We start from the raw sequence: 11,954 nt of genomic DNA on the forward strand, positions 1-11,954 counted from the left end.
TGTTGCAACCCCGGACTCGGATGAGAACCGAGTACCTGCCGAGCACTATTTTCAGGAAGTTCTGCAGGGCGCTTGTTTAATAGAGACGCAGTGCTCGAAGGATATTATGTACGAATAACATGCATTATTGTAAAACAAAGTTTGGATGTAATATATAAAAGCTTTTTATACTTGTTCCTTCAAGAATTGAGATACCTCCTATGCGGCCGTTAATGTATATGTGTATATAACCTGAAAGATGGCAGTCTTTGGCTTCATCCCCCACGCATATAATGCGGGGGTGTTCGCAGAAGGCGCATTTTCACACTTGATCCAACGTCTTGGTCCTATTAAGGAGGTGATAGTGCAGCGAACTAGGCAACCGGACTATAATGCTTTATCATTTTCACTTAGCCATAGGAGTTTGACAGTGGGGCTGCTATACATCCCCTTGTGGCACCGCGCTCACCCGAATTCGGGGCGCATGTGTGCCTGGCTGGGAAGCGGACCTTCGTTAATACGAAGGAATCCTAAAGATTCCGGCGGGTCATCGAGTGGTTGACCAGTCTCACGCTATATCATGACAGTCAGTTTTCGGCTTTCTCTACTGAGGTGCTCTCCTGGATGAACCGGGGCACAATCGCAGTAGTTCTCCTGGTGCCGCCTTAGCCGATAGAGCAGAACGTAAGGCAGCAAAACACAGGAGCCGGGCAAACCCAACATTTGACCAAAGACATGGTTCGGAGCTGATGCATATAAGGCCAAACTCGCGACGCCAAACACTCCCTAAGGTATTCGGTCTTTTATGAAAATGGGCGGAACAGCGCCCTTGGTTATAAGCCTCTAATGCCCAGGTACGTGCAAAACTCTGACGTGGCCACATGCCAAAACGCCAGCCTCCTCCTCGGATATGCAGAGAATCCAGGGGATGTGTATCAACAAGAGACAGTAAGAAAGGTTTACGCAGGGTCTTAATCTAAAAAGAATCCTGGGGACGGGTCCCTGCTGCACGTCTGCGTTTGTGTCTCCGTTGTGCCGTGTCCTGGACGGGCGTAGCATGGTGTTCATCTGTAAAAGAGAGGAACTTAGCTAACAAGAAAAAGAATAGTAGTGCGGAACGTACGCTGTACTAGATAAACAATGTATAATTTTAAGACGGGTAAAATGGAGCCTTATTGTCATGTATTTTACATACGCGAAGCCCCTTGTATAGGGGTGTATGGCTACTAAACCTTTAATTTTTTTCTCCGGACTCGCCTAGCCGAGCCCGTGGTCTTGATGACCTGGTAGATGCTTTCGCTGGTGAAGCTGTTTTAATGCATGGCTGTCAAGGCAGCCGCATGTTCTTTTGCGCTCGAGGGACACTTAATATTGCCCTTTAGTGAGATGACGCCTCGTGGACCGGGCATTTTAAGCGTAAGAGATGCATAATGCGGTATTGCGTTAAAGCGGGCGAAAGCCTCTCGTCCCAGTAGTGCTTGATAGCTACTTGAAAATGGGGCGATATGGAAGGTTAGCTTTTTGCGGCGGAAGTTATCGGGGGAGCCGAACATAACTTCTAGCCGAAGAGAACTCATGCAATGGGCCTCCGGCCTGGCGTTACTCCTTGAAAGGAAGTATTGCTATGGCGAATTCTTGTTGGGTCCATTCCCATTTTGCGGATTGTGTCTTGATATAGCAGGTTTAAACCACTGCTGCCATCCATTAGGACATTTGTAAAGTGGAGTCCGTCGATTATTGGATCTAATACCAGGGCAGTCCAGCCTGCGTTCCGTATACCTCTAGAGTAATCCTGGTTGTCAAAGGTGATCGGTTTTAACAACCATGGGCGAGGCTCCTTCGGGATAGGCCGTATGGCGCGTATCTCTGTTGGCGCCACTCTGTTCATCACGTGAAGTAAATTTACTGTTTTAACTTCTTGTGGGAAATCCTTTTGTTTCCTGGTGCTCTACTTGTGGGGTTCGCCATCGTCCTCACTTGGTGTGTCGAGCCCCTTGTGTTCGGTGTTGAGTTTGCCGGATTGCTTGAAAACCCAACAATCTCTGTGGGTATGGTTCGCAGGCTTCCCGGGAGTACTATGAATTTGACATATCTTGTCCAAGATTTTGTTCAGGTTAGATAACTCGTCCCTGTTATCCTTAAGGGGCAGCTTTCTTTGATTCTGCCGAGAGCTTTTGAATCCGGCATTGACTGCCGTGCTCTTCGGACTGCTCCCCTTAGTCCGGCGCTGGTCCTTGTTGCGTCGCGGTTTCCCATTTCCATCCCTGACTTCGGATGTACTTGGGTCGCTGGTGCTGCATCTTGCCAACCAGCTGTCCTCTCCCGCACAAAAGCGGGTCATGAGGCTTGTTAATGCGGCCATTGTTCTTGGCTTTTCTTGGCCGAGGTGTCTGGCGAGCCATTCGTCTCGAACGCTGTGTTTGAAAGCTGCTAAGGCTTCGGCGTCCGGACAGTCGACTATCTGATTCTTTTTAGTAAGAAATCTGTTCCAGAGTTTCCGGGCTGACTCTCCGGGCTGTTGAGTTATATGGCTTAAATCGTCCGCATCCGGAGGTCGGACATAGGTCCCTTGAAAATTTGCCCGAAAAGCATCCTCGAGCTCCTCCCAACTTCCAATGGTGTTTTCGGGAAGGCTTTTAAGCCAATGCCGTGCTGGCCCTTTGAGCTTGAGGGGTAAGTATTTTATGGCGTGGAGGTCATCTCCTCTGGCCATGTGTATATGGAGGATATAATCCTCAATCCAGACTCCAGGGTCTGTTGTTCCGTCGTACGCCTCTATGTTTACGGGCTTGAATCCCGCTGGGAATTCATGGTCCAGCACCTCATCGGTGAAACATAGGGGGTGTGCGGCACCCCTGTATTTGGGTGTGCCGTGATGTTCGGATATTTGTTGTGTTGCATTGCTTACTAGAGCTTGCTTTATTGGCCCATAGATAGATCTGGCTGGGCCGTCCTTTTGATGCGAATCATTGAGTGGATCGCGTGCCGGCTTGTGTGTGGCGCCGCTTGCCGCTCCATGCTGGCCATGGGGTCGTCTATTCGGCCGAGTGGCTTTCTTATTTTTTGACTGCGGGGGCTCCAAGGCCTCCTCGTCAAATTCAGGTAGTAGCTTTCGCTTTGGATAGCTTTTTGTGTGGCGACTGCCGCCATGTTTGTCTGCGGTGCTGAGTACTTTGCTCCATCTGATTCTGAGTGCATCTTCCGCAGTTTTGAGCTTCCGCTTCTGCTTTTTCAGGCTGCACGCAGTGGCGACGAGCCTTTTGTGTAGGTTCTTCTGCTCCATGAGCGTATCTGGCGTAAGGTCGTCTGGACTGTTGTTTTCGCCGGGGATGGGTTGTTCGGTTTGTTTATCCAATTGCCCTGTTCGGACGGTTGCTCGAAGGCATGTTCGTCGTCCGCCGGCTCATCCTGCTCTATGGCTGGGTCTGTATGGCTGTTGTCTCTATCGAGGCGGGGCTTGGAGCGGCGCTTACGTCGCCGCTTTGATTGCTTTTCGAGTGAACGATCCCTCGTTGCATCCCTGTGTTCCTCGTCGTCGCTTCCTTTGGGTGTGTCCACCATGTATACATCATGAGATGAGGTGGCAGTCCGGTGCCTTATAGGCGTTGGTTCATGTTCGTCTCCTACATCGTCGTCCATACCGTCAATGTCTTCGGAGTCGAATTCGAGCACGTCGTTTAAATTATTGACAGTGGCTACGAAGTGGGTGGTGGGTGGGGATCGAATTTCTTCGTCGTCCACATCCCAATCCTGCCGGTCATAGTCCGTCCAGGACTCTCCTGACAAGGAGAGAGACCTGAGTGAATTCAGGATGTTGCCGAAGGGCGAGTGCTGAAAGATGTCCGCGGCGGTGAACTCCATAACCGGTGCCCAATCGGATTCGATCGGCAGGGGCGCGGGAGGCTCGGAGTCCGGAGGGGAGTCCGGCACCTCGGAGTCACAGACTTCGCAAAGGACAAAGCTAGTGTTCGGCTCGATCGCCGCAGAGATTTCGGCCTCCGAGGCGGTGTCCAACCAGCCGTCCTCGATCGGCGCGATCGGTTCCGAACTAGGGGTCGGGGCCAATGCGGGCGCGGCCTCCAAAGCACTGTTCGGCGGCAGAGCTAAATCATGCCCTTAGTGACAGCGCGGCGCGCTCGGCTGTGGTTCGAATCCGTCGAAGATCAAGTCTCCGCGGATGTCAGCCGTGTAGTTAAGACTTCCAAATCTGACCTGATGGCCAGGGGCGTAGCTTTCGATCTGCTCCAAATGACCAAGCGAATTGGCCCGCAGTGCAAAGCCGCCGAATACGAAGATCTGTCCGGGGAGAAAAGTCTCACCCTGGACCGCATCGCTGCTGATGATCGGAGAAGACATCGGGCCTAAAAGTGACGACACAGAGGAACTCTCAATGAAAGCACCAATGTCGGTGTCAAAACCGGTGGATCTCGGGTAGGGGGTCCCGAACTGTGCGTCTAGGCGGATGGTAACAGGAGACAAGGGACACGATGTTTTTACCCAGGTTCGGGCCCTCTTGATGGAGGTAAAACCCTACTCCTGCTTGATTAATATTGATGATATGGGTAGTACAAGAGTAGATCTACCACGAGATCAAGGAGGCTAAACCCTAAAAGCTAGCCTATGGTATGATTGTTGTTCTGTTGTGCGTCCTACGGACTAAAACCCTCCGGTTTATATAGACACCGGAGAGGGCTAGGATTACACAGAGTCGGTTACAATGGTAGGAGATCTACATATCCGTATCGCCAAGCTTGCCTTCCACGCCAAGGAAAGTCCCTTTCGGACACGGGACGAAGTCTTCAATCTTGTATCTTCATAGTCCAGGAGTCCGGCCGAAGGTATAGTCCGGCTATCCGAACACCCCCTAATCCAGGACTCCCTCAGGGGGCCCACGAGGCAGGGGGGGCGCCCTAGGGGTGGCGCCCTCCACCCTCGTGGCTGCCTCCTTTCTTTCTTGACGGGAGGTCCAAGCCTCCTAGATCATATCTGGTGAGAAAATCACGTTCCCGAAGGTTTTATTCCGTTTGGACTCTGTTTGATATTCTGTTTCTTCGAAACACTAAAATAGGCAAAAAACAGCAATTCTGGACTGGGCCTCCGGTTAATAGGTTAGTCCCAAAAGTAATATAAAAGTGGAAAATAAAGCCCAATATGGTCCAAAACAGTAGATAATATAGCATGGAGCAATAAAAATTATAGATACGTTGGAGACGTATCACGCCGCACGAACCTGCACACCGCACGAACCAGCACGCTGCACGACCAACACACACTTCGACCTATGCCCCCCTTCAAGATGTTTATGAAAATTAAACGAGCCGAAGGCGAGCAGGAGGTTCCCTCGCGGTGGAGGCGCCGTGTCACACCACGACGGACAATGCGCCGCACGAACCAGCACGCTGCACAACCAACACACACTTCGACCTATGCCCCCCTTCAAGATGTTTATGAAAATTAAACGAGATGAAGGCGAGCAGGAGGTTCCCTCGTGCCAGAGGCGCCGTGTCACACCACGACGGACAATGCGCCGCACGAATCAGCACGCTGCACGACCAACACACACTTCGACCTATGCCCCCTTCAAGATGTTTATGAAAATTAAACGAGCTAAAGGCAAGCAGGAGGTTCCCTCGCGCCGGAGGCGCTGTTCTTCAATTTAGTAAAGTTATACACCCGTGCCTCTGCTAGTGTACACCTGTGCCTATACAGAATTCACACGATTGAACGATTCTGAAGACTGCCGTTTTACATTAAAAAGTTGTTGTTTTTTCCTTACTTGAAATTTCACATTTGATAGTGTTGGTAGTCCCCGCCCGTAACTACCCCATAAATCTCCATTACCCGGAAATATAATGGGAACAAAAAGTGAAACGAGAAAGGGAAACATGGAACCAAGCGCGCGAACTGGTATTTTCTTTGTGTGATCGCGCGGAAAAGGAAAACAGAAAATTCTAGTAGTTCGAGGGTCAAACTGCAAAACGCACGAAACCATAAACTAGAAAGGGAAAAACGGGAACCAACCGCGCCAGGTGGTTTTCCCTTGTGGGAGCGCTCCGCGCGCGACACTTGTCACGCGCGGTTTGCTCCGGAACCGCTCGTTACGAAGGAGCGCTCGTTAACTAGTTGCTCTTGTAAGCGGGACAGCCGGGAACACAAATCTTGATGTTCTTTTTTATCAAACGTTTAAGAGTTAGATGTAGATAACTATTTCACATCTAGACATGAAAAAGCAAACCTGGAAAAAAATCGCGTTTTTTGATGCAACCTTTTTTAGATTTTTTGTCCAAAACCTAAGAAAAACTGAGGAAAACCAAAAATCCGAAAAAAGTCATGTAAAAGCTGTATGCATGTAAAAAAAAAGAAGGGAGCACGGAGCGCGACACGTGACGGCGGCTGAGAGCCGCCAAGTGACACGCTCCCAGCCATCAAAAATGACCCTTGCGTGGCTCCCGAAAGAGTACTCTTGATTAGTTGCTCTTGCCATGGATGTTTTCTTTTGAACCAGAACCACTCGATTCTGCTTTTTTTTTGCCAATGTTGGTAGCTTTGTTTTTACTTTCTTTGTGAAATAATAATTTTGTATTAGTCAGAAATCAAGAACTGCAATCATGTGGGACAATGAATGTCTAAGGATGCCTTATATGTTGAACACGATTATTGTTTAATCAGTAGAATATGTATGCCCTGGTTGCGACACACGAGCAATTAGTTAGTTATAGTATTACCTCCGTTCCAAAAACACTTATTGCAGATTTATCTAGATATAAATGTATCTAACACTAACACTAAAACATCAGTATCTAAACAAATTTAAAAAAAAATTGGTATTGAAGGAGTATATTATATAAATATGAATACACATGGGTATGCAAAGATAAGGAAAAATAACGAGTTTCCAAAAAAAAAACATAATAAAGAGGGAAGGAGCAGTGGAGCGCTAGCAAACCTTTTATAAAAGGGCCGGCCCATATGTGGCCAGGTTTGGGCGCTAGGGTTTGCAGCGGACGGGCGGCCACCGTGTGTTGTTTGTTGGAGAGGCATCAGTAGATGTTCCCTCCGCCGCCGCCGAGCCAGTCCATTCCCCTTCTTCCTTCTCCCCACTCCCCACTCCCACTCCATCTTCTTCCGCCATCTTCTTGCCGGAGGGCACTCCGTCTCCCTCTCGTGTTTGTCCATGAATCCGGTTCCGACTACAATCTGATTGTGATTCTTAGACCTCACCCCTCCTCAATAAGTACCACCACCAGTCCTAGATAGGAGTACGCCTGTGTGAGATCGCACAAGACCCACCATGCCGCACGAAGGCTATTACGAAGCCTCTTTGCGTCCGCCGGCCTTGGATGATGCGCCGGCGGCGAAGGACTGGGGGGAAGTCCTCCTCGACCGCGTCGCTTACATGGTCGACAAGAAAAACCATACTTCCGTCAACCTTCAATTCAAGAGGGATCTGGACGGCAAGGAGGTGGATCTGTGGGTCACTCTGTGCTTCGCCTGGCCGCCTCGTCTCTCCTATTTCTGCTGCCACGCCTCCTGCCCCAACGACAAAGAAGAAGACACCCGCTTGTTCTTCCGCGAGCCTTTCGTGTTCGCCACGGAGGGTAACCTCGCCGTCATCACCCTCTGCCACGGGCGCAGCCGCCCCTCCGCCTTCGGGTCCAAGAAGAACAACTACGAATACTTGGTGTACCAGGCACCATCCTCACCGGCGGGGAAGCCGGAGCTCATCTGGGTCCCGCACATCCCCGCCAGCATGTTGCCAAGCACGGGAGTCGACTGCATCCCTTCCAGCTCGATTGGTGTCGTGCGTTACAACAGCAACATTTTCACCCATGCTCACCCCCACAAAATCCCCCTCGCGCCCCCTGCCCCCATCCTCAGCCCTGCCGTTGCACTTGCCCGCCCCAAAAGTTTCCCTTCCACGCCCCCAACCTCCGTCCTCAGCCCCTCCGTCGCCGCCCTCCCCAAGGAGGATGAGGACTTCGATGCCCACAGAATCGTAGCGCTTGCCTACGACTATTTCCACGACTCTGGCAATAGCCCACATGGCCCATACTACCTGTGCATCTACGACTCCAAAACCCAGGTTTGGACCCGCAAGCCAGCTGCTATTCCACAGCCGCTGCTGCCATTCGACTATATCTGCGACATCGACATGGTCATCACCATCGGTGGCTCCAGCCGTGGCATCATGGGCTGGGTCGACCTCTGGAATGGCATACTATTCTCTGACGTGCTTGCAGACCACACACCCTGCAGCCCGCTTCGCTATGTCTCCCTTCCGAAGCCAAGGCAGCCGCAAAATTGCCTCCCTATTCCCCTGGACATTGGATGCCGCTTTCGGGACATTGTCTTTGTCAAAGACTCTGGCATCATCAGGTTCGTTGACCTGCAGATCCACACCGACCCCAACATCCCTTACTCAGAAACCCCTAGTGGCTGGACGGTGGTCACATGGATCCTGGAGGGGCTCAATGAGGGTTTGGAAATCCAGGGTGGTTTGAGCTTCCGGCAGGAGCACGAACTCCGTTCTAGTGATATCTCCAACTACAACTTGCCCCAGTCTCTATTTGTTACCAACCCCATTCTCAGCGCCCATGAAGATGGCTTCTTGTACCTCAGGACCAATGTCAGTAGCAGAACCAGCAGCAACTCGAGAGTGATCACTGTTGACATCAAGCATGGGAAGCTGCTGGATGTGCAGGACTTCGATATGCAGAGACCCAACACCTACATGCGCACCGCCATCTCCAGCCATCTCATGCCCCCAGGTACCTTACCATCGCCTCCCTGTTAATGATAAATATGCGTCAATGTGCCTTGCTCAAATTCATTCAAGATGTAGACCATGACATGAATTGTAGTTGTATCATCTCAGTTCCATCTGGTGGTTAATTAAATACAGGTTCATATATGACTTCAAAACCGACGCTTTAACTTGGTGACTACAAGATTTCCTATTAACAAAGTTCCTTTTCTTAACATGGATGTTCCTAGTACATTCTAGAACTAGGATTTGTTGTCGTATAGTCTTATTGTGTTGCCAGGCTTTGTTAGTTGTGGTTTTAAAGGAGAAGGACAAGGGTTTCTTTTTCACACCAAAAATCTGTTCTTTTTTGTGCAGTTTCAAAGGAGAATTTGTAACGACGAGCGACAGTGCCTCAGGGATCCTCTCGCAAGAAGCCACAGCATCAGCTTGTCATCACTACCAACCCAGCGGAAGAAGGAGAGGATGATGAGGGGAATGCGATGGACACACAGTAGGTGGTTTGTTGAGGTATGAGTGTGCCCACCAGCGTTATGGTTTCTTGGCTGTCAACATGTATATGCGCGCCTGTTCTTCTTGCTTGGTTAACTAGTCAGGATCAGAATTTTATTTATTATTTAGGTTATATAAGACTTGGTAAGCCTGTATGATGGGAGGTTGAGGCTAGGAGACGATTATTAATATTTATTTTGCTAGTATCATGTTCTGGTGCAACCTGATGTCCATGGTTTGTAATCCCCTACTTCTGTTGTTGACTTGGTATTAGTATTATATACTTGTCATCAAAATGGATAAAATGGGATGTATTATCCATTTTGATGACAAGTATTTTCGGACGGAGGGAGTATAAGGTTATGAATGGGACAATGTTAGGTGCGTTTTGACCTTATTAAGTCCACGGTGTGTGTGTTCTCGATACAACACCGTGATGAGGTACTCTGTCCACGGTGTTATGTGAGATGCTTTTTGTCAACACAAAGATGGCTTGCTGGGAATTTATCCTGTTATTCACGTATCCTGTGCTGCTGGGAATTTATCCTGTGTAGTAGAATGTATCATACAGGTCACTTGGTACAGTGACACTGACACTGACACAGCAAGAGTCTTTCCTTCTTCCGTTCCATGTATTGAACTGTGGATCAAGTTTTGGATTGGCAAATTCATATCTCCTTGTTTGGTTAATTGGTGGTTGGGAAATAGAGCCTATGTATCTCGTAGTTTTATCAAGGGTCTTCTTTGTAATAAAAAGTTAAAAAATATATTTCTTATTCCCTCGTCCTAAACCAAATTTGAACGAAAATCCCGACACTTATTTTCAGACGAAGGGAGTATTATATTGTAAGAAAAATTGCAACTATGATGGTCAACCCAGGACTTTCGGATCTATGACCCTGTCGTTGTTATCAGCAACGAAAAGGACAAAATCATAATAATAGAAGTATGTTGACAAAATCGTAATAATATAAGTATGTGAACATCCACTCTCCACCAGGGCCGGCCCTGTGTTTTGGGAGGCCCAAGGAGAACTTGGCGACATGGGCCCCTATGTAACTTCCAACCTTTAAAATTTGACTATAATAATTCAACTGACTCCATCGATAACAATAATAACTAAATTCAAACTGACTCCATAGACAACAATAATACTAAAAGGATAGCAAAATGAAACTAACAGATCAAAGCGACTGGTCAATGAAAGAATTGCATTGTCAACGATGTAAAGTACTTATTCAAAGAACCAATCAGTGGTTGAAGTTTCAAATCACTTTCTTTCCTTTTTCTCCTTTTTTCAGCACCCAACAATTGCTTCTTCTTAAGCAACATGGCAGGATAATGTCCTAAAATCATGAAGAAAAGAGGGTAAAAAGAATTAAGAATTTATACATCGGATGATTGGAACCCTAGACATACATGGATGGATAGTTGAATACGTACATACTAAATAAAAAATAAAATATACTGCTGAAATTGTCAAATTGGGATTTGGGGGGATGGATCAGGTCATCAGGAACATGGATGGATCATGGATACGTATATGTACCATTACTGACTCTGTGGATTGTGGTGTGCTCACGGGCTGAAGAAACTGGCGGATGGAATGGATCATGGATTACCTTGTTGACTCGTTGCAGACTTTGGGCTACCGGACTGTTGTGCGGCGCGCGCAGCGGCGAGCCGGCGACGGACGAGACGGGGAGGCTCCGAGCAACGAGCGGCAGGCAGGACGAAGAGATTAGAGATGAACTGTCCAGAATCCAGACGAAGGAAAAAAGAGGCGCCGAGTAACGCTTCGTAATCGATCGCATGGGCCTCGCGCCCTAGCCCATCTCATTTTTTTACCTAGTTTTTGCTGGGTAATAGTATGTATATATACTACATCATGGGCCCCCCTCCCGCTTGGGCCCTGGGCCGTCGCCCCACCGGCCATACCTCAGGGCCGGCCCTGCTCCCCACTGGTGCAACTAACTGATGACCCCATAGAGTGTAGTAATGAGATTACTCAGGGGTAGATCTGGCCATCCTCCGGGCCGGGCCTGACCAAGCCCGAGGTAGAAAACTTAGGCCCGAGCCTGGCCCGGCTGTCGGGCCTACTTTTCATGCCCAAGCCCGGCCCGTCACAGCAAAAAACACATCGGGCTTCGGGCATCTTTAGTAAATGGCAGAAACAGCGGGCCCAGGCCCGGCCCAACCTAGTCTTCAGGCTCAAAACCTAGGCCCGGGCCTGGCACGGGAGCAGCGTCGGACCGGGTCGGGCCGGGCTTTTTCGGGCCGAGCGGCCCATGGCCAGGACTATTCAGGGGCGCTACCAAATCCCTTTGGTGCTTTTGGGTGGCAGTCAAGGCAACTTGTGAGCCTTAGGCTGTGCAACCAAGACAACTTCAACCTTTTGCCTTTTACCCTTTTCAGCGGGACGAGAAGATCCACACCGTCGATGCCCTTCGAACGCCGAGGCCATTCCTGTGCCTCGGCGGCTTTCGCACACTTGACTGCCTGTCACATCCCAGATTTTTCCCAAATATAGAATGTTTAAAAATCCACGAGGAAGTGAAACTTTTCTATAAATACTTGGGATTGCTTGCTATTTATCTAGAAATTGTCTAGGAATTCTTGACTTGTTTGAAAATAGGACCTTGTATGTGTTATTTAGAGTTGGAAGAAATTCAATAAAACACTAAATAGTAAAATCCTAGCTTTCCGAAAGAAACCCTAA

At 49.0% G+C, this 11,954-nt stretch overlaps 1 protein-coding gene across 1 annotated transcript; it reads left to right on the top strand.

Moving 5' to 3' along the window:
* The first annotated feature begins 6,955 nt into the window (after positions 1-6,955).
* On the top strand, positions 6,956-9,462 carry LOC125542989 (uncharacterized). Its single transcript, XM_048706234.2, has 2 exons — positions 6,956-8,747; positions 9,101-9,462. Exons 1-2 carry the CDS (start codon positions 7,271-7,273, stop codon positions 9,118-9,120), a joined length of 1,497 nt encoding a protein of 498 aa, XP_048562191.1. The 5' UTR covers positions 6,956-7,270; the 3' UTR covers positions 9,121-9,462.
* Positions 9,463-11,954: the final 2,492 nt, after the last annotated feature.

This window comes from Triticum urartu, chromosome 3A, assembly GCF_056163025.1.
Source record: "Triticum urartu cultivar PI428250 chromosome 3A, HENAU_Tu73, whole genome shotgun sequence".
NCBI classification, from domain to species: Eukaryota; Viridiplantae; Streptophyta; class Magnoliopsida; order Poales; family Poaceae; genus Triticum; species Triticum urartu.

Bases quoted from the DNA above. Each gene is read 5' to 3' on its own strand.
- LOC125542989 (XM_048706234.2), top strand. From the start codon at position 7,271: ATGCCGCACGAAGGCTATTACGAAGCCTCTTTGCGTCCGCCGGCCTTG. The intron at 8,748-9,100 runs GTACCTTACCAT...TTTTTTGTGCAG, and splicing joins CAGCCATCTCATGCCCCCAG to TTTCAAAGGAGAATTTGTAA.